This window comes from Artibeus jamaicensis, unplaced genomic scaffold (genome assembly GCF_021234435.1).
Source record: "Artibeus jamaicensis isolate MK-2021 breed Jamaican fruit bat unplaced genomic scaffold, CSHL_Jam_final contig_241, whole genome shotgun sequence".
Classification (NCBI taxonomy): Eukaryota; Metazoa; Chordata; class Mammalia; order Chiroptera; family Phyllostomidae; genus Artibeus; species Artibeus jamaicensis.
In genome coordinates this window covers 5,570,456-5,593,389 of record NW_026521509.1, presented here as the reverse complement: position 1 = coordinate 5,593,389, position 22,934 = coordinate 5,570,456, and the positions used below count along the sequence as shown (strand labels likewise).

The 22,934-nt window shown below is 38.8% G+C and overlaps 1 protein-coding gene across 7 annotated transcripts in view; it reads right to left on the bottom strand.

Annotated features, from left to right (window-relative positions):
* The window catches only part of RPS6KA6 (ribosomal protein S6 kinase A6), a 125,339-nt gene extending 103,322 nt beyond the window's left edge, over nt 1-22,017 (bottom strand). For 2 of the 7 annotated variants that reach the window (XM_053662433.1, XM_053662436.1), the window contains exons 1-2: nt 21,365-21,719; nt 2,671-2,712 (exon numbers count right to left, since the gene is read on the bottom strand). In XM_053662433.1, the coding sequence (XP_053518408.1) occupies nt 2,671-2,712; nt 21,365-21,442 (120 nt within the window). In that variant the 5' untranslated portion in view covers nt 21,443-21,719. Of the gene's footprint in view, nt 1-2,670; nt 2,713-19,632; nt 19,738-21,364; nt 21,720-21,805 lie in introns of those variants that run through there. The other 5 variants (XM_053662435.1, XM_037126730.2, XM_053662434.1 and 2 more) reach the window with 3 other exon arrangements.
* Nucleotides 22,018-22,934: the final 917 nt, after the last annotated feature.

The following is a 22,934-nucleotide window of genomic DNA, read 5'->3' as shown; positions in this document are numbered from 1 at the left end:
AAGTATACTCACGCAATCTCGGAAAATCAAATGGGTCATCTCAAACCTCTCATTTTTTTTACTAATGACAAAAGCAGTTAAATATGGAAAACTGAACCAAAAAAAAAAATATATATATATATATATATATATATATATATATATATATATATATATATATATATTTCCCCTCAGATCCTTAGAATTGGAGCTGGTGTGGGAAATGGACATATAAGTACATATAATTTTATAAAAGGGTTATTATCTATCCACAATAACTCTGTTCCTCAGTGTTGAAGTCAAGACCAATTAACAGAGCTCATGGCTTGGTGCTGAAAGACATACCAAAGAAGGAAGTAGATAAATAAGTAAAAAACAACAAGGTAGGGGTAAGTGAGAATAAATATGGGTGATAATTATTAACAAAACATACACAAGACACCAGTCTTCACAACAAATTTGATAAGTGTTATAAACTTTCAAGTGGCCTCTAGGATCCTCAAATTCCACCAAGTAAACAAAAGCACTACATTTATATAGTACCTAATGTTAAAATGTTTAAGAAGTTCACTTCTGAATAGAACAACTGTAACAGCATAATCAATAAAAAAATATTTTAAAAAAAAAAAAAGAAGTTCACTTCTAGAGAAAATTTGCTCTCTCAAACGAGCTTCAAGTTTACAGGTTAGCCACTGACAGATATGGAAAGAAGAGTTCAATTTTTTTCACTGCCTTTAAATAACTACAGCAAATTAGATCTAAACTTAGAGGTGAGTCCACATCTGCCTAGAATAAAGAACTATGTCTGTATAATAAATTAGCCCATGGCAAAATTAAAGAAAGCTCTCAATTTACCAATGAGGCAAAGCGATTCTAAGATGAACATCCACAATTCTCACCTCTTGGTGTTCATGCCCTTGCATAACACTCACCGCTTTGAGTGGGCTGCACCTGTGCCTTGTTTCTATAATCAATAGAATATTGAAAAGGTGATGGGATTTAATTTCTATGCTGTTATATAAGACTTAGGAGACTTTTTGCTGGCCTGATTGAAGTGGTCATGTTGAAGAAGTCCACATAGCATGGCAGTCTCTAGGTGTTGTCAGTAGCCTCCAGTGAATGCCCCAAAAGAAGCCAGGGTCCTCAGTACTACCACCACAAGAGAAGGAATTCTGCCAAGAATCTGAGAAGTACAACATACTTTCTCCAGTCAGTCCTCCAGATAAGAATGTAGGACAGCTGAAATATTGATAACTGTTTGTGGGACCCTAAGAAGATCTAGTTGAGCAATGCTTGAACTTCTAACCAATAGGAACTGTGAAATAATAAATATCTTGACTTAAGCTGCTAAATTTGTGGTGATGTTATACAACAATGAGTAATTAATACAATCAGAATTACTACTGTATAAAAATGTAATTTAAAATTATCCTCTAAAACACAGTTTGTAAAAAATTATAGTTTAATATTTTACAATACTATCTTTACTTATTAAACTCATATCTTTGTTCTCATTTGGTGGACATGAAACTATAAGTTACATACTAGTAAATGAACTAGGAAAAACAATCAAGTAAAGCCAAATTCCTGTTAAACAAAAATAATAATAGAAATACCTAAATAATTTTGGTTTTAATTAACTTAAGATTGAGTGGTTATATTTTTATCCTTTATCTTATTTTCTGAGAAAATAAATTACCAACTTTATAAACACAGCATAGAAAGTAAAATGTCACATTCCTTTAATAATCAGGGATAGTGCAGTGTCTCAAGAACCATCCCTTTATATACATACAATGGAATATTACTCAATCTTTAAAAGGGAATTCTGACACATGCTACAATATGGATGAATCTTAAAGACATTATGCTAACTGAAATAAACCAGTCACAAAAAGAAAATACTGTATAATTCCATTTATGTGAGGTATCTAGAGCAGTCAAATTCATAGAGACAGAAAGTACAATACTGGTTGCCTGGGGCTGCAGAGGGAGAAACAGAAAGTTATTGTTTAATGAGTAAAGAGTTTCCAATTTGCAACATTGAAAAGAGTTCTGAACCTGACTGGTGTGGCCCACTTGGTTGGGTGTTGTTACACAAAGCTAAAGGTCACTAGTTCAATTCCCAGTCAGGGCACATGCCTGGATCACAGGTTAGGTCCCCAATTGGGACATATAAGAGGCAACTGATCACTGTTTCTCTCTGACATCAATGTTTCTCTCCCTCTCTTTCTCTCTCCCTTCCCCTCACTCTAAAAATACCTAAATAAAATCTTAAAAAAAAGAGTTCTGAACATTGATTGTACAGCAATGTGAATGTATGTGACGCTGTAAACTTAAAAATGGCTAACATGGCAAATTTTATGTTGTGTAACAATTTCAAATGCTATAAAAATAATAAAATAATAATTCTACCATATTCCATAGATTTCTTGTCATAAGCATCTAAACTGAAAGCTACTTATGGACAGATGCTCTGCTTTATTGATGAGGCAGGCAGAGTCGCACTATCATGAAAAGAGCAATACTTTGGTTACAAGCAGAACTAGGTTTGAATTCCAAAAGTGTACTTTTACTGCCTTGAAAAAGTTTCTACAACTTTTTTGGTTTCAATTTATTCATCTGTAAAATAAGCAATTTAGGATTGTTGTCAGGATTAATATAATGTTCTTAAAGCAGCTAGCACAGTACCTGATATGTGCCCCCAAAAATGCCTGATGTGTGAATGTTTTCCTGCCAAAACAAAATACAGAACAAGTATATGAAGCATTTTAGTTAATAATTCACCAAATTTGAATACTGTTACCTGTATACAAAATAATACATCTGTGAATCAAACCTTACTACTACCCTATCATACACTACTGACTTAATAGTTTTAGTTTTGACATGTCATATTATTATGGGATGATTACTTTTACCAACAGAACCATTTTTGGTCAACTTTAAAATAACATTCCAAGGGAAAATCTTCCAAACCAATCCAAAAAGGTACATACATACTAATGCATATATACCTTGCTTTAGAGAAACACAAATTGAAGGGAAGTACAAAGTATCTCTGTATATTACTATAACAAATTTTATAAATTTCACAGTCTTTTTGGGGGAGAGGTATGCATTTCCAAAACTATGTGTCTTTTTGTTTCACATTCCACATAGAAGGCTTAATTTATATCTCAAGTTTTAAAATACTAGATATTTTCATAGGTTTATTAATAGTTATGACCATTTCCCCAGTAAACATTTTATCTTTTTAATCTTTTAAATTGAACTCTATATTCACCACAGTACTTATGGAAAATTGGATAGTGCCTACAACATTTATGTAAAATTATTTTTTTGAATCTCACATGGGTTTTTAATTATATAATATTCCTGCAGTTTTTACCCCAAATGCTTTATCATTTGAAACCCACTCACCTAACCGCTGTCATTGCTTCAGTGAAGATGATATAAGAAAGAATAATTCTGTATGAAATTGATCTGATGGAATTGTCTTTTAAAGCGTCTTAGGGTCTGCAAGTGTGTACCACATCCAAGCTATTCATTTACTTGGGTATTTAAAACCCATTATGAGAATCTGCTATAAAATAAATTAGTTGATGAAACATATCCATGCTCAAATCAAATTATAAAAACAGAGTCCAAGTTTAAATACTGATGATCTTTGAAGTATTTACCATTCTGGGTTACGTGTGCTTTTGAACATCAAACTAATCTTTACCAAGATTCGATGTCATATCTTCTTTTTTTCCTCCCTCCTTACCATACACAGACTCCTATCCATAAATACTGTATTACTTATTAAGTATCTGTTCCATCCCTCTAACAGATTACAAGCTCAATGAAGTAAGGGATCACATCTAATGATGCTCTATAACCCTAGTATATAGTATATCCTCTGAAACATAACAGAGCCTAGAAAAATACCTGTGGAATGACTGAATTTTTAATGTAAATAAATATAAAAATAACTTCAATAATAAATAACTGCCATAGATTTTTCTTAGATATTATTTTCTTACTTGAAACATTTGAAACCCATTTTCTTTTTTTTTAAAGATTTTATTTATTTATCTTTAGAGGGGAAAGGAAGGAGAGAGGGAGAGACATATCAATGTATGGTTGCCTCTCATGTGTCCCCTGCAGGGAACTGGCCTGCAACCCAGGCATGTGCCCTGACTGGGAATCGAACTGCAATCCTTTGGTTTGCAGGCCCATGCTCAATCCACTGAGCTACGCCAGCCATGCCTGAAAGCCATCTTCAAACCTAATTTCATAAAGTATTTCCTATGAGTCAGTTTGCTCCTCAATTCTGAATTTTAAACTCTGATACATAACAGAAATTCAGCTCTTTCAAAATCATTTTAAAAAGAACCCATACACAGATTGGGTCATTCATAAGATTTTTTAAAAATACTGACAAATTCTTGGTATTTCATATGTATATGGAATTTAATTCAAAAGAGTATATTTTTTTCAGTTAGATTCATAACCCTAAACTTTGTCAGCAGCATTAGTACAAACTTAACTTCACAAAACATATTCTAACGCTATTAGTATAAACTGGGGCCAATAGCCTAAGACTATTTTTTATATTTTTAAAGAGTTGTTTTTAGAAAAAGAATATGTGATAGCGGTTATATGCAGAAAACAAATTCTAAAACTCTAAAATACTCATCTGGATCCTAACGAGGGTGGGAGGTGGGGATGGCTGAGGTGGGGAGGAGTGGTGAGGGAAAACTGGAGACAACTGTACTTGAACAATAATAAAAATAAAATAAAATAAAATACGTATCTGGCCCTCGGTCTAAACTATATATTTTTAAATATTTATACATTAATTAAATTTTGGATGACACAGGAATGGCAACATGAGAGATCTCCTTGGTCTCTCCCCTTGAAATTTAAACAATTTGAACAGATATAACTCAACAAAGGATTCCCCACTAATGCATAAACACATCTGAGAGATCCACTCATTGAATCATCTAAAGGTGGTCAAGTGGGAGCAAATGAGGGAGGCAAGAAGGGAGAAAAGTTGAGATGAAATATGGGTGCAGTCCCACAGCCAGGAGCTCATGGTAGGGCTCAGCCCAGACACGGGAGGAATCAGGCTGTGACTGGCACTCATTTCAGCTGGTAGGAGCAAAGAGATTTGGTGGGCTTTCCCACAGGAGTGAGCAGTACAAGTTGGGGATGAACCCAAAGACCTGGACAGAAACACAGTGCCTTGTGACCATGGTTGTCAGGCAGTCCACATTCCAAGCAGAGAAACAAAACCACAGAGCCTAGTCACCCTGTAGCCTCCCAGAGCCCATCTCCCTTTGCCCTTGGTGTCAAGTTGTTGAGCACATTATCTGCAAACCCGAGAACTTATACTACAGAATCACTTATTTCCCTGACCAAAAGCTGCACTCTGTGACACAGCGGTGACCACACAGAGGTTGAGATCACCTTTATCAAGAGAGCAGAACAACAAAGAAGCCAGCTGGGATCCCATAGACCAGTACAAACCCACACATTGCTACACTGATGACAACATCTGGCTCCAGAAGACAGCCTGAAATTTCACTAATTTGGAGACCCAACACTCAGTGCATTTCCCTGCAGTTTTGGGCCCCTAGGACTGGGGAAACCACAGTACAAGTGAGGAATCAACCTACCCAGGGAACACCACCAGGTGGAGATCTGAATAACCAGAGAAGAGCAAGAGAGCTAATTAGAAACTGGTGACTCAGTGCCACCTACTAAAAATCAATAGAAAGAACTCTTCATATTGATCTGCTAGAGAAGTGCCAGTAATACATACATGCCTACACAGAAAAAGAATCCATCAAATAACATGAGTAATCAAACTAACAAGACAGCTCAGAAAGGTAAGATCTCCGGGGGCAGGGGGGAACAACTTCAAGACTTGGAAATATGTGATATAAATGAAAAAGAATTCAAGAATGCAGTTATAAAAAATATGGACAGGCAACTTAATAAGCACAGAAAAATCACTGAACAAAATGAGTACCTTACCAAAAGAATTGAAACTTTCAAAAAGAACTAAACAGAAATTCTGGAGATAAAGAACTCAATAAAAGAGATCAAGAATGAGCAAGAAAGCATAGGAAATAGTCAACCAAATGGAGGAAAGAATTAGTGATGTAGAAGATATAAACCTAGAAATGATGCACAAGGAAGAAGAGAGAAACTTGAGCATAAAAAAATATGAAACAACTCCACATGAATTAACTCCATCAGGAGAAAATCCCATTCACTACAGCAAGAAGAAAAATACTTAGGAATGAACTTAACCAAGGAAGTAAAAGACCTGTATTCAGAAAACTACACAACACTGAAGAAAGAAATTAAGGAAAAAAATAAATGGAAGCATGTACCGTGTTCATGGATTGGAAGATTTTATCATCATCAAAATGCCCATACTACCCAAAGTGATCTACAGATTTAACGTGATCCCTATCAAAATACCAATGACATATTTCACAGATCAAGAACAAATATTTCAAAAATTTATATGGAACCATAAATGGCCCTGAATAGCCTCAGAAATTTTGAGAAAGAAGAACAAAGTAGGAGGGAATCACAATACCTGATATCAAACCATGTTACAAGGTCACTGTAATCAGAAGAGCCTGGTACTGGCGTAAGAACAGACACATAGACCAACGGAACAGAATAGAGAGCCAAGAAATAAACCATGTCTCTATGGTCAATTAATATTAGAGAAGGAAGCAGGAACATAAAATGGAGTAAAAATAGCCTCTTCAATAAATGGTGTTGGGATATCTGCACAGCTACATGCAAACAAATGAAACTCAATCACCAACTTACACCACATACAAGAATAAATTCAAAGTGGATAAAAGACTTAAATATAAGTCGTGACACTATGAAAGTCCTAGAAAAGAACATAGGCAGGAAAATCTCAGATATTCCATGCAGCAATATTTTTATTGATATGTCCCATAGAACAAGGGATATAAAGAAAAGAATAAACAAATGGGACTACATCAAACTAAAAAGCTTGTGCACAGTTAAAGAAAACATCAGCAAAATGGACAGAGGACCAACTGTATGGGAAAACATATTTGTCAAGGACACATGGGACAAGAGTTTGATATCAAAATATATAAATAACTCACAAAACTCCACACCAGGAAGACAAACAGTCCAACTAAAAAATGGGCAAAGGACCTCAACAGACACTTCTCCAAGGAGGACATAAAGAAGCCTCAAAGACACATAAAAAATGCTCAACATCACTAGCCATAAGAGAAGTGCAAACTAAAAGAGAGGGAGAGGAAGATGGCGATGGAGTAGGACGGAAGGTACTCCTCCAGCTCCTGTATACGTGGGTGAAAAGCCTGGCCGGGCTACTGAGAAACAGCGTAATTAAGTAATAGATCCACAGTATTTATGAAGTTGGAAGAGCAGCAATTGTGACGGACGTTGAGGTTCCTGTCAGCAGCAGGTTAGTGGCACATAGGGCAGTCGCGTGGAGACAGGAATGGCGGCGGGGCCAGCACCAGCGGCTGGGCGGCCCCGGTGCTATGGCCACGGCAGCGGGGCTGCAACCGGCGCAGGAGGCGTCCCTCTCAGGAGCGGGGGTACCAAGCGGCCCTGGTAGGTGACCAGTGCAGGGGCAGCAGTGTTCGCCCTCCCCGTCTGGGCAGTGCCAGGCAGAGGCCTGTGTGATTGAGTTTACACAGAGAGCAGAGAGTAACAAAAACAAAGGGCCATGTTCATCTGCAGACTCTGTGGTTTCCAGCCCTGGAGAATTGAGAGGCACATGCTTGCCACCGGTGTGGCTGGGAATTGGGCTGGGATGAGAGGCAGGCTGTCTAGGGAGGCTTTTTTATTATTATTATATTTTTTTGAAAGTGGACTGAGGTTGCTCTATGGCGACAACTTGGCTTGCTTACCACCCAGCCTGGCAGCAAGGAAGTATTGCACCAGAGAACAAGGGAACCAGGCAGCCTGGTGGGAGTGCGGGCACCCGCATCCCAGTCTGGTAGCCTTGCTGGCTCGCGCTGGCAACACAGCCCACAGAGAAGTCCTGCTGCAACCAGAAAAACTGGTTTGGACAGTTTAAAACCAACAAGGGAAGTTTTTTTTTGTTTGTTTGTTTTGCTTTGTGGGTTTTTTTTGTAATCTCATTTATTTTGAATTTTATTATCGCTTTATCTTTCAATACGTTGATCCTGTTCTTTCTTTTTTCCTGTTTTAGTCCTTCCCTTCTTCCCAAACTTCCTTCCCTTCTTCCCAAACTTAACGCTTTTTCCTCCCTTCTCCTGCCTTTTTTTGTGCTGTTTTCTTTTGTTTGTTTGTTGCTGCATACTTGTATTATTTTTTTCATTATTCTCACTTCATTTATATTCTAATAGTATCTTTGTATTCCTCCCCCTCCTGTATAGGCTTCTTAGTCTTGGTGGGTTATATTGTATTATCTGACAGGTCTCCTCTGTTCTTTCCTCCACAATGTATTTCTAATTTTCTATACCTTACACCTCTTGTTTTCCTTTAGCACACTACCCAAAGCTCTACACTCCCTATTCAAACTGATCTCATAAAGTGGGTCACAGGATTGTTGCTCTAATACTAATATAAATAATAGCTGTTCTATATAACTGTAAACACTTCACAACTAATCTCCCAGATCTTAGCCCACTTTACAAGTTCCTGAATTGTATTGCTGGAGTAATTAACTCTATTTTCTCACAAAATACAACTGTCTACTATTCCTTACTCTCACCTTACCTCAAAAATCTGACCGTCTGCAACCTCACTGCTTTCTAGTCCCAACTCACAACCCTTCCCCCCCCAACAAGAGGCTTATCTTTTGTCCATCCTTTCGTAAAAGTGGTAAATTGGGTTGAAGATTACGGCTAACATTATATATAGCCTAAAGCTTGTCTATCTCTTCCCTACTGGATGTGATTGTAACTATCATAAAATACTCTTCTCCTGTCATAAACCATTTTGCCTACCCCTCCAACTGATTACACACACACGAAAAAAGGAGTAGGTGGAAACGGAGAACATCAAGATACCTGCAGGAGCCAGCACCACTGAAATTCACAGGTATTATACCACAGAAGTTCACACCATAAACCCAGGGAGTCAGAACAGATCAATTTTAGAAGCTGAGGCTAACAAGAAGAGTCTCACAAACAATGGGAAGACAAAGAAACAATCCCCAAATGAAGGCAGAACCCTCAGAAAGAATGTTAGACGAAATAGAGGCTAATCAACTATCAGATACTGAATTCAAAGCACAGGTTATCAGGAAGTTCGAAGAGCTCACAATGAGCTACCACAAATTACAGGAGAACAACGATGAACTCTCCATAAAATATATCAACATGAAAAAAGAAATAGAAACTATCAGCAGGGGACAAGAGGAAATGAAGAATACAATTTCCGAATTGAAGAACACAATAGAAAGTTTCAAAAGTAGGATAGATGAGGCGAAGGATTGGATTAGCTAATTGGAGGATAAAGTAGAAAGCACCACACAGAAAGAGCAAGAAAATGAAAAGAGGCTCAGAAAGAATGAAGAGGGATTAAAAGAAATGCAAGACAATATGAAACGTAATAATATCCGAATAATAGGAATACGAGAAGGAGAAGAAGAAGAACAAGGGATTAGAAAACATATTTGAAAGAGTAATGAGAGAAAATTTCCCTAATTTGACAATAGAAAAAGTCACACAAATCCAGGAATCACACAGAGTCCCATTCAAGAGGAACCCAAGGAGGCCCACTTCAAGACACATCATCATCAAAATGGCAAAATCCCAAGACAAAGAGAGAATCTTAAAGGCAGCAAGGGAGAAAAAAGAAGTAACATACAAGGGAGCCACAATAAAGTTAGCTACTGAATTCTCAACGGAAACACTCCAAGCAAGAAAAGAATGTCAAGAAATATTCCAAGTAATGAGAACCAGAGGCCTACAACCAAGGCTACTTTACCCAGCAAGGCTCTCAATCAAGATAGAAGGCCAAATAAACAGCTTCCAAGACAAAAGAAGTCTAAAAAAAATTTGCTGCCACCAAGCCAGCTCTACAAGAAATACTAAAAGGTCTGCTTTAAGGAAAGGAAGGAAAAGAGACAGACAGAGAAGAACACAGGTACAAAAATGGCAATGAATAAGTACCTATCAATAGTAACCTTAAAGGTAAATGGATTAAATGCTCCAATCAAAAGACAGAGAATAGCTGAATGGATAAGAAAGCATGACCCACACATATGCTGCCTACAAGAGACCCACCTCAGGACAAAAGACAATCACAGACTAAAAGTGAAAGGCTGGAAACAAATTTTTCAAGCAAATGGACAAGGAAAAAAAGCTAGGGTAGCAATTCTCATCTCAGACAAAATAGACTTCAAAAAAAGGGCCATAAAGAGAGACCCAAAAGGTCACTTCATAATACTCAAGGGAAGAATCCACCAAGAAGACATTAACATCGTAAATATATATGCACCCACCATAGGAGCACCAAAATATATACAGAAAATCTTAGAGGACTTCAAGAAAGATATTGACAGCAACACAATTATAGTGGGGGATTTTAACACCCACTATCAAAAATGGACAGACCTTCCAAACAAAATAGCAACAAAGATATTGCGGCATTAAACAACACCCTACATGAAATGGACCTAACTGATATATACAGAGCTCTTCACCCCAAAGAAGCTAAATACGCATTTTTTTCAAATGCACATGGAACATTCTCAAAGATAGCCCACATGATAGGACACAAAACGAGCCTCAACAAATTCAAGAAAATTGAAATCATACCAAGCATTTTCTCTGACCACAAAGGACTGAAATTGGAAACCAACCCCAAAGGAAAAAACCTAAAGCACCGAAAATCATGGAGAGTGAATGGTATGCTATTAAACAACGAATGGTTCGAGAATGAAATTAGGGAAGAAATCAAAATGTTTCTGGAAACCAATAAAAACGAACTCACAACAACCCAAAACTTATGGGACACAGCGAACGCAGTCCTGAGAGGGAAGTTTATAGCAATACAGGCCTACCTAAAGAAGATAGAAACATTTCAAACAAACAACCTAACCCAACGCCTGCAAGAGCTCAAGGAACAACAACAAAAACAGCCCAGAGCAAGCAGAAGGAAGGAAATAACCAAGATCAGAGCAGAACTAAATGACATAGAAACTAAAAGCACAAATCTAAGGATCAATGAATTCAGAAGTTGGTTCTTTGAAAAGATAAACAAAATAGACAAGCCTTTAAGTAGACTCATCAAGAAAAGAAGAGAGAGGACACAAATAAACACAATCAGAAATGAAAGAGGAGAGGTTACAACTGATACCACAGAAATAGAAGGGATTGTAAGAAATTATTATGAAGAACTGTATGCCAAGGAATTTGTGAACCTAGGGGAAATGGACACATTTCTAGAAAAGTATAATCTTCCAAAACTCAATGAAAAAGCAGAAAACCTGAACAAACCAATAATAGCAAATGAAATTGAAGCAGTAATCAAAAAACTCTCATCACACAAAAGCCCTGGACCAGATGGGCTCACAGGAGAATTCTATAAAGCATTTAAGGAAGAGCTAACCCCTATTCTTCACAGACTATTCCCAAAAATTCAAAAAGATGGAAAACTCCCAAACTCCTTTTATGAAGCCAGCATCATCCTAATTCCAAAACAAGATAGAGACAAAGAAAGAAAACTTCAGGTCAATATCACTGATGAACATAGATGCTAAAATCCTCAACAAAATATTGGCAAATCGCATCCAACAATATATCCAAAAGATTATACACCATGACCAAGTGGGATTCATCCCAGGGATGCAAGGATGGTTCAACATTCGCAAATCAGTAAATGTAATTCATTACATAAACAAAAGCAAAGACAAAAACCACATAAGCATATCAATAGATGTGGAAAAAGCTTTTGATAAGGTACACCGCCCATTTATGATAAAAACACTCAGCAAAGTGGGAATAGAGGGAGCATTCCTCAATATAATAAAGGCCATATATGAGAGGCCTACAGCCAATATCATACTCAATGGGAAAAAACTAAAAGCAGTTCCACTAAGATCAGGAACAAGACAAGGATGTCCACTTTCACCACTTCTATTCAATATAGTTCTGGAAGTTTTGGCCACAGCGATCAGGCAGGAAAAGTAAATAAAAGGCATCCAAATAGGAAAGGAGGAAACAAAACTGTCAACTGTTTGCAGATGACATGATAGTGTACATAGAAAATCCTATACACTCTACCCAAAAACTGCTCAAACTAATTAATGAATTTGGCAAAACAGCAGGATACAAAGTCAATATCTAGAAATCAAAGGCATTTTTGTATACTAACAATGAATCAGCAGAAGCAGAAATCAAGGAAAAATCCTATTCGATATAGCAAAAAGAAAAATAAAATATCTGGGAATAAACCTAACCAAGGAGGTAAAAGACCTATATGCAGAAAACTACACAGCACTGAAGAAGGAAATCAGGGAAGACACAAACAAATGGAAACATATACTGTGTTCATGGATTGGAAGAATTAACATCATAAAAATGTCCATACTTCCCAAAGCAATATACAGATTCAATGTAATACCTATTAAAGTACCAATGGCATATTTCACAGACATAGAACAAACACTTCAAAATTTATATGGAACCATAAACAACCCAGAATAGCAGCTTCACTTTTGAGAAAGAGGAAAAAAGTAGGAGGGATCACAATACCTGATATCAAACTGTATTACAAGGCCACTGGAATCAAAACAGCCTGGTACTGCCATAAAACCAGGCACGTAGACCAATGGAACAGAACAGATAGCCCAGAAATCAACCCAACTCTCTACAGTCAATTAATATTCGACAAGGGGGACAGTAACATAAAATGGTGTAAAGATAGCCTCTTCAACAAATGGTGTTGAGAGAAGTGGACAGCTATGTGCAAAAAAATGAAACTTGAGCACCAACTTACACCATATACCAAAATAAATTCAAGGTGGATAAAAGACTTAAATATAAGCTGTGACACCATTAAAGTCCTAGAGGATAACATTGGCAAGAAAATCTCAGATATTCCAATGCAGCAACATTTTTTACTGATATGTCCCCTAGAGCAAGGAATATAAAGGAAAGAATAAACAAATGGGATCTCATCAAAATAAAAAGCTTCTGCATGGCTAAAGAAATTAGATTAAATTAAATTAAGTTAAATCAGTATTAAATTAAAAAGACAATGCACTGTATGGGAAAACATATTTGCCAATGATACCTCAGACAAAGGTTTAATCTCCAAAATATACAAAGAACTTACACGACTCCACTCTAAGAAGACATCTAACCCAATTAAAAAATGGGAAAAGGACTTGAACAGGCACTTCTCTAAGGAGGACATACAGAATATCCAGAGACACATGAAGAGATGCTCAATATTGTTAGCTTTCAGAGAGATGGAAATTCAAACCACAATGAGATACCACTTTACACCAGTCGGGATGGCTATCATAAACAAAGCAACAAACAGCAAATGTTCGAGAGGGTGTGGGGAAAAGGGGTCCTTAGTTCACTGTTGGTGGGATTGCAGACTGGTGCAACCATTATGGAAAACAGTATGGAATTTTCTCGGAAAAATAAAAATCGACCTGCCTTTTGACCCAGCAATTTCACTGCTAGGATTATATCCTAAGAATCCTAAAACATCAATATCAAAGAACCTATGCACACCAATGTTTATAGCAGCACAACTTACAATATCCAAGAGCTGGAAGCAACCTAGGTGCCCATCAGTAAATGAATGGATGAAAAAATAGTGGTACATATACACAATGGAATTCTATGCAGCAGAGAGAAAGAAGGAGCTACCACCCTTTGCAACAACATGGATGGAACTGGAAAGCATTATGCTGAGTGAAATAGGCCAGGCTTTGAAAGACAAATACCATATGATCTCACCTTTAACAGGAAGCTAAACAACAAAACAAACAAGGAAGCAGAATAAAAACAGACACTGAAATAGAGAACAAGTGGGCAGTGACCAGAGGAGAGAGGGAAGGGAATTTAAGGGGGAAAAAGGGGAGGGTTTTTGAGGAACAAGTATGAAAGACACAAGGATGAGGACTGGGGGGGCAGGAAATGGGAGGGAGGTGGGGAGCACAAGGCGGGGGGTTGCTGGGATGGGAGAAATAGACCAAAAATGTACTTGAAAAATAACTAAATAAAATTTTTTGAAAAATTAATAAAATATCTGTTGCATGGCTCTGCAAACCATGCAACAAGGAGTAATTTAAAGTTTTAAGTCTTATTACCTAAGAAGTACATTTTGGAAGGTTATCACTGCCACAGATTGTGATTCTGCTGATGGATCTGGGTAAAGTAAACTGAAAACCTTCTGGAAAGGATTCACTATTCTAGAATCAGTTAAGAACATTAGTGATTCATGGGAAGGGGTCAAAACATGAACATTAACAGGTTTTGGAAGAAGTTGATCCCAACCCTCATGGATAGCTTTCAAGAGCTCAAGACTTCAGTGGCAGAAGTAACTGTAGATGTGCTTGGAAATAGCAAAAATTAGAATCAGAAGTGGAGGCTGAAGATATTACTGAGCTGCTGCAATCTCATGATGATTACTAAGCAGTGCTTGTGAGTCGAAGTACCCGCTGAGCTAAAGCCAGCCCTAATCTCATGATGAAACTTCAATAAATGAGGAGTTGCTTCTGATGAATGAGCAAAGAAAGTAGTTTCTTCAGATGCAATCTACTCCTGGTAAAGATGCTGTAAAGACTGTTGAAATGATAACAAAAGATACTACATAAACTTAATTGAAAAACTAGTTGCAGGGTTTGTGAGGATGGATTCTAATGTTGAAAGAAGTTTTATTGTTTGTAAAATGCAATCAAAGAGCATCATTGCATGCTACAAAAAAATTGTTTGTAAGAGGAAGAGTCCATCAATGTGGCAAACTTCATTGTTGTCTTATTTTAAGAAACTGCCACAGTCACTCCAACATTCAGCAACCACCACCCCGGTCAGTCAGCAGCCAACAACATCCAGGTGAGACCTTCCACCAGCAAAATGATTACCACTCACTGAAGGCTCAAATGATAGCATGTTTTTAGCAATAAAATATTGTAATTAAGTTGATGTACATTTTTAGACATACTGCTGTTACACACTTAATAGACTACAGTGTAGTGTAAACATAACTTTGGTATGCACTGGAAAAACCAAAAAAATTCATGTGACCTGCTTTATGGAGATATTCACTTTATTATGGTGGTCCAGAACCAAACCAGCAACATTTCCAAAGTATGCCTCTATTGAATTGTATTTCTTATAAACCATCTCAAATGTTCTCTGAAATGAAGCAAGTGATTCATGGGAAGGGGTCAAAACATGAACATTAACAGGTTTTGGAAGAAGTTGATCCCAACCCTCATGGATAGCTTTCAAGAGCTCAAGACTTCAGTGGCAGAAGTAACTGTAGAGAGAGAGTCATACATAAAACTCTCTCTCTCTCTCTCTCTCTCTCTCTCTCTCTCTCACACACACACACACACACACACACACACACACACAGCAGGACATCAAGTACACAAATAGAGGCTAAAATCTAGCAGCAACATAAGTTATATAGAATGCCTTTACCACAATTCAGAAAACATCTCTATTATCTGCAAAAGACAAATTAAGCTTAGCTCTGAATCTATCTCATATTCAACTTCTTTCCTATCAGCAAGAACATGAAATAGTCTTTGGAAATTACATAAAAGTGTAAACATTGTATAGGAAATTCTAATAAAGTACTAAAAGGCTTATCTTAAAATTGCAAGTGCTCACCAGATCTTCAGAAATGCTGCTCAAGACAAAGACAGTATCCACCAAAAGAGAAATTACAGGAAGGGAAAAAAAATCTTGTATTTCCTTCTCAAAATTATAGATAAGGGAAACTATGAAAGGAATGGTATTTAAACAATAATGGCCCAAGAAAGCAGCAGCATCAAAACAGGCCTTACTCTGGAATGAGGTAATGATTAGCTCTCTTGATGAAATAAGCAAGGTAGGGAAACACAGAGGCCCTGCCCTGAAGGAACTGACCTGAATATTTCCAGACCAAACTTGTTTAAAGAAGATAGTCTTGGAGGAACTGGGAAGGGACCAGCAGTGGGGAGGGGCCAATAGCACCTTTTGTATTAGAAATAAACCTTGTGAAAGCAGGTAAGAAATACAGATGTCCCTATTGCCTTCTCCACATTACAGAAAGAAGCACCAATCACTATTTTACAGCAGCCCTCTGCACCCAGGGTACAGAAATGACCAGAAATCTTTAGAGTGTTTTAGAGTGTTTTCCTCCTATTTAAGACAATGTGAATAGGGGAGTACATTTTATCTTTCTATCTCCCCATTCTGCAAAGATCTATTTATTTTTGTATTAGTCCAGTGGCTAGCATAGACACTTATATTGGCAGAATGCTATTAAATATCTGTTAAATTGAATTAAGTCCTACCACAATACTCCTAATGTCTTGTGGTTTTTAATTCTTTCCTTTTAGTCCCCAACATCTAATCAGTCTCCAAATTATAACTGTTTTATTTTTGCAAGGTGTCTACCATCAGTCCTCTCCTTTCTACTCCTTCTTCCCTAGTTCAGAAATCTCACTACTACTTCCACTGATAATACAATAGCCTCCTCACTGGTATTCCCAACCTTCAGTCCTTCCCCAACTCCAATCCACCCTGTACACTAACCGGTTATTCTTCAAAGCATAGATCTGGTCATGCCCCTCATGTCTTCAAAGAACTTTAGTAACTCCAATTTACAGAATAACACTGAAGTCTTAAACCAGCTTCAAAAGCCCATGCAATAAGGGCCTAGCCCTACTACCTTTAACACATTGCTTATGTTATCTCGCACTATATTCCCACTGTCACATCACAGCCTTATATCCTAGCAATATTGGATCCTCCCTTCCTCCAAAAGTACTTCCATGCCTCTGCTTATATTGTCCCTATCCACCATAAATAAGGTCCTTTCATCTCTGTGAAAATATTATAGACTCCCTAAGGCCCTGATCAAATTCTACCTCTTTCACAGGGCCTTACCAGATCTATCCCTAAACCACAACCATAACTACCTCATTGTCACTTGTCTTATGACTTGTATAATAACAATTTCTGCATATGTCTATCTTGTTTATCTGAATGTAAATCCACGGGGGGGGGGGAGACTACCTGCCTTGTACCCAATAAACACTGGATGAACTAAACCAATTCCTACTATGACAAAAGTTCACACTAGGGGGGAAAAACTAAAAAAATTAAATGAAGCACTTCATTAACCAGTAACAAGAAATTGTCTCTTCTTATGCCCCAAAGTATTTCTAACTATAACTTCACATCTACCCCTGAAATACCCTATCTGTTATTATAAATATGATTACTATACTCAGATGAAGTGATCAGATCTGGGAAAAATCTTAAAAACTGTTCATTATAGGGAAAGTTATTTTATTTTTTCTCTCTTTTAGCTATGGCAGTGGCTATCTAAACCCTAAGGTTTTTATACAGGTGACAACAATACAGAGTTGAAAGGCACAGAAAGGGGCATGATAATGACTGTAGGAAAAGAGAAGAAGCTACTGTGTACTGGAGAGTGACTGTGTGCAAAGTACCTTACAAAGTGTATTAAAGCCAGTACAGCATTTTAAAAAATATAACAAATCTTGCCCTGGCTGTTATAGCTCAGTGGATTGAGCGCAGGCCTGTAAACCAAAGAATTGCAGTTCGATTCCCAGTCAGGGCACATGCCTGGGTTGCAGGCCAGTTCCCAGCAGGGGATGCACGAGATGCAACCATACATTGATATTTCTCTCCCTCTTTCCTTCCCTTCCCCTCTAAAGGTAAATAAAATCTTTAAAATATATATAATGAATCTGTTAAGATGTTTTTTCTCCCACTTACAAATTAGAAAACTGAGGCTCAAGGAGATTAGGTAACTTGCAGTGGGTCACATAGCTAGTATGAATGCAACTGAGATTGGAGCCCAAATTAACCACTCTGAAGCCTGTGTTTATTTTCTCTTTCACGACAGAGTGTCATGAAATTAATTAAAACTAGCAATTTTTTTTCTAATTTGTCATATATTTGCAATCCTGGTTAAATTTTTAAAGTATGTGGCCTTAATCTTGTACTGTTTTGTTTTTCAGTGAACTAAATTACACTCAACACTAACTTGCTTAGACAGAAGTAGTACTGATAAATAAATATCAAAGTACAAATTATAATTTAATATACAATATAATATAATGATATATTCCATTTTAAAACTCTACTGTTAAGTCATCCATCAAGAAACAAACACACTCACCAAAACAAAAACACACAACTGACCGCACAAGCTGTAATGAACATGGCACTAACTCATGAAAAGTTCACTTTACTAAAACATACTGTTCTTTTATGACCCTTGCCCAGATAGCCAATACCCATCATACCTCAAGTAACACCTCTTCCACAATCCTGACAGAATCAGGCAAGAGCTAAAATTGTGGGTGCCTGAGAGGTGATGCCCTTTGAAGTCCCAATTCCCAGTAGACCTACCTGAGACAGTCCCTGCAAGATCTTCTTGCTTATCCTATTTCCTTTCTCCCTAAAACTTTTTCCCCAGTAGCTAACAGAGTCCACATTTCCTTTTTTCAGGTCCATTCTCCACCTCTCACTACAACCAAGCTAGTTCTTGTTTGAAACCTCCAGCACATTTTCCCATAGGCCAATTTTACAGTGTTTAGGTTCTTTATCATTATACATTGTTATTGTCAACTGGTCTGAAAATTAACTATCCTTACTAATTCTTCCTATGGGAAAACATGTTAATAGTCTCAAACAATTTTCACACTTCTGAATGATGATTCAAAAGTTAAGAATGACCCGTGAAACAAGACAGGTAAAAGATACTGAAAAACACTCCACAACATGATAGTGTATCTAATCTTTAATTTTATCATAATTCAGGACACCAGAAATTGACAGAAATTATCTCATTTGCCATTAAATTTAATAGATTCTTAATTACATTTTCTTTAAGGATTCTAACACAATTTCAAAATACAGGGTCTAGCACAAATAATGCCCATTACAAAATCATAAGCATGTAATTCTGTAACATAACAATATCACACTCAAGCACACCATCTGACATATTAGGGGAAATGTTCAAATTAAAACTATAAATTATTACACCCATATTATTACGCTACCAACCACACTCAAGCAGGCCTTACTTCTGCTGGACCCTGTATATGTTCTACAATGAAAGCACCCTCGGTCCCCAAAACTATAACAGTTGAGGGCTGCAAAGCTTATGCTCAAGGGTTAATGTTTCTAAAGCCAATATCAACACATATGTAATTAAATATAAATTCTGGGAAGTAAAATTGTTTCCTTTTTATCAAAAGAATACAATTATAAACAAACAAGAAAAACTCTTGTAAGCAGTAAGCAGGTTTGATGATATGTAGCATTTAGTTTCCACTTAGAATATTTTAATTAACTTACTTTTAGGGTTAAAATAACCAATCATTAGCTATTTTAGACAAAGAAGGCAGAAATACTATCTTCACATTACGTTTACCTTTCGTTTTACTTCATAGGGATTAACAATTTCCACTTGAGTATTTTTCCAAATTGCTGAGGTAGAAACACCCATTGTTTAAATCTCTATAATACCTAAAATATACTGCAAACAATAAAAAAACCATATGTGGTAATTACAATACAAAACATTTCTACATTGAAAGTTAACAAAACTAGTTAAGTAATAGGCATGCGAAAGGCTCTGCACCTCCCATCCCATCCTTATATCCATGCATTCAACTATTTTTATAAATGACATGCCTGGGTCTATGTCAACAGATTACACACATGAATAAAACAAAATTCCTCTCTTCTTGAATAGTCTTACTAGAAAATTCTTGCAAGCATAAAACATTCCCATAATCCAAGAAGAAATGAACTCCTCTTCATGTCTCCTGTTCTGAAGAGATTTAGAATATTAAAGTGTACTTTGGAATTGCTTAATTTTGTATTAAAAGATTTCTTATAAGTACAGAAGGCTCAACTTTTGATTCCTGAATGTGTTTCCACTACATTTGTTGTTAAATGTTATTGTAGCAGGCACTTTTAACCCCAGTTCAGCTGAAAATTTAAAAGGAAAAAAGAACAAGTTAAACAAGAGTCCAAAGTGTGTTAAGGATCCAGCAACACTTAAAGACAAATTTGCACCTTGAGACGTGGAGGATTTTGAGTTCTACCTCAAAGTAACCCCCTGGGATTCAGTTTGGCATTCAAGTATTTTTAGGAGATCTATGGTGGCCTCTACTGGAGTACTCAGCTGTCAATCGATTATGTTGTCAGGAAAGGACCAGACTTTCTGTCCCAAGTCTCGTTATTGTGTTTAAATGCTGCCTTTTAATAGTAACAACAAACAACAATAAAGCAAAGTACCTGTGCACATCTAAGTTCTTACTTGCACAGCTGATCAAAGTTGAGCCAGAACACTTTTAGAAGAAGAGCGGGAAGAGAGGAGAACCAAAGTATCATGGTTAAACTTCGCTGTCTTAGCAAAGACACATCTCAGAAGGGCTGGGGTTTAGTTTGCGTCTTTTATGGACCAATGGGGGCGGGGACAATAGTTGTGAAAGGCAGAAAGAAGAGGCGGAGGGAAGAGGCTCGGCACAATGAGGGGACCACAGAAAAGGGAAGAGAACATCACCTGAATGTAGATTAAGAAATCTGGCGTGCAGTTAGTCTGCATCTGGGTTGCTACAAAGAACTACAAGAAGCCGCACAGAATGGAGAAAGCTAACTAACTAAGGAGCACTCATTCCCTAGGTGCAGACGTCCCCAGAGTTACTTTAGTCATCTTGGTGTGTTCTTCTTGCGCCGGGTCCCTAAAGCACCCAGGATTCAATAGCGAGCGGGAGTTAACAGCTGTCCCCTAAAGTGCTGCCAGCGAGAAAACCGGGAGCAGCAGAGAAAGAGGGACGTGCGGACCCCAGCGCGAGATCTGACGCTTCGCCCAGTCCCACTGCAGGTCGAAAAGTGCAGAAACTTAGTTTCAACTCCGCCGGAGCCCGCGAGGCAGGCACTCTCTCCCCACGCCCGAGTCAGCTCAGTAGTCCCTGCCTGCTCAGAGAGAAAGCACACTCGGGGCAGTGCTTGTTCCACCGCCCCACAGCCTCCAGGGGGCTTGCCTAGGCACCCCGCTCCCCAGCGTGGGCCCACGCCCCTTCTTTCTGCAGCCCCGGCCAGGGTCTGGAGAGAACAGGGGGGTGGCTCCAGCCCCCGTTGGCCACCACACTAACCTCGCCGCTGGTCGCGCTGCCACCGAACACCTCCATGTCTTCGTCCCAGGGCTCCTCCTGAGGAGCGAATGGTTGCATCGCCCCTTCAGGAGCACTCGAACGGGAGCTGCCAACCTCCAGCACTGCCGCGCATCCTGTCTTTGGAGGTTGCCTGCCGCCGCCGCCGCCGAGACTCTCAGCCCCGCCTTCGGCGACCGATACCCTCGCCACAGTGGCCCCCACAGGCTGGGAGCAGGAGGTCACCCCCGCCGCGGACTGCTGCTCCCCATAGAGAAGACAACTCTCTGCTGTCTCTCCGGTAGCCGCCGCTGGGCTCCGCTCAGCCCTGCCGCCGCCGCCGCGACTGTCGCCAGGCTCCGACTACCCCCCGCCCCCACGCTGCTTCCCCGGGCCCCCACCCCGCTCCCGGCTCTGTCAATATGGCGGCAGCAGCGGCGTTACCTGTGCGGCGCCTGGAACCCCCCACAGCGGCGGCACAGCAGCGTCACCCGAACGTCAATGGAGATTCCCCAGCCCGTGGTGTTGGGGGTGTGGGAAAGAAGGGAGGGGGTGGCTGCGGAGGACCGCGTGGTGGGGGGTGGGAAAGAGGGGAGGGGGGCGTGCTGGGCGGGGGAGGCGGGAGAGGAGTAGTAAAAGCCAGCGCTCGCGCCTGGGTAAACCTGCCCACTCCACGGAGCATGCGCGGCGCTGCTCACACATGCTCAGCAGGCCCTCTCAAGTCTATGAAGCCGCCTCGCCGGCCGGAGGAGTCCCCAAAAAAGATGCGGGAACTTGGGGACCCTTCTAAACGTTGGAAGAGTCAGTGTCAGGGGGGGACGCCGTGAATAGCCGCTTGCAAGACTCACAAAAGCAGGTGTCCTGTACACCGAACCACGCCCATTTTAATACTTAGTCACAAATACTAGGGCGAGGATTTTAGTCCATTATACATTAGCCTCCAAGGAGCAGGAGACAGGAAGAAAATGCATTTAAAACAAATTAGTGTATCTATCGTCCCCAACTCCCCTCCCCTCCCACTTGACCCTCTCAGGCTGTTTCTGCTGTTTGCCTTCGTACTGTGTGAACACTAGAAACATTATGTTGTTTCTAGTGTACACACACACACACACACACACAGCCTTACTAGACTTACAGCAATAAAGGTAAAATATACATGGGTGGGCAAAAGTAGGCTTATGGTTGCCAGAACGTAAAACACTTAGTTTATTTTTGTATTATTATTTATTAATTATTGTATTAGCTTTCAAGCAACTATAAACCTACTTTTGCCCACCCTATAAAAGATAACCTCATCCCCACCCCACTTTATTGCTTTGCTACTCAAAGTCACATTGCACTAGGCACTAGTGATATAAATGGGATAAAGTACATTCTCATACATGGAACATGATCAAGATCCTTCTCATCAAATCACTTTAGAACCCAAGGTAAAGTTATACCTTCGACACTCCAAACACACTTAAAAGAAAATGGTAACAGCGGCTGAAGCGGCTCAGTACCTTGGACAGTCTTCTAACTGTGGAGGTACAACGCAGCACTCCCTACCTATGGCTGTTGTGTTGTGCTCGAA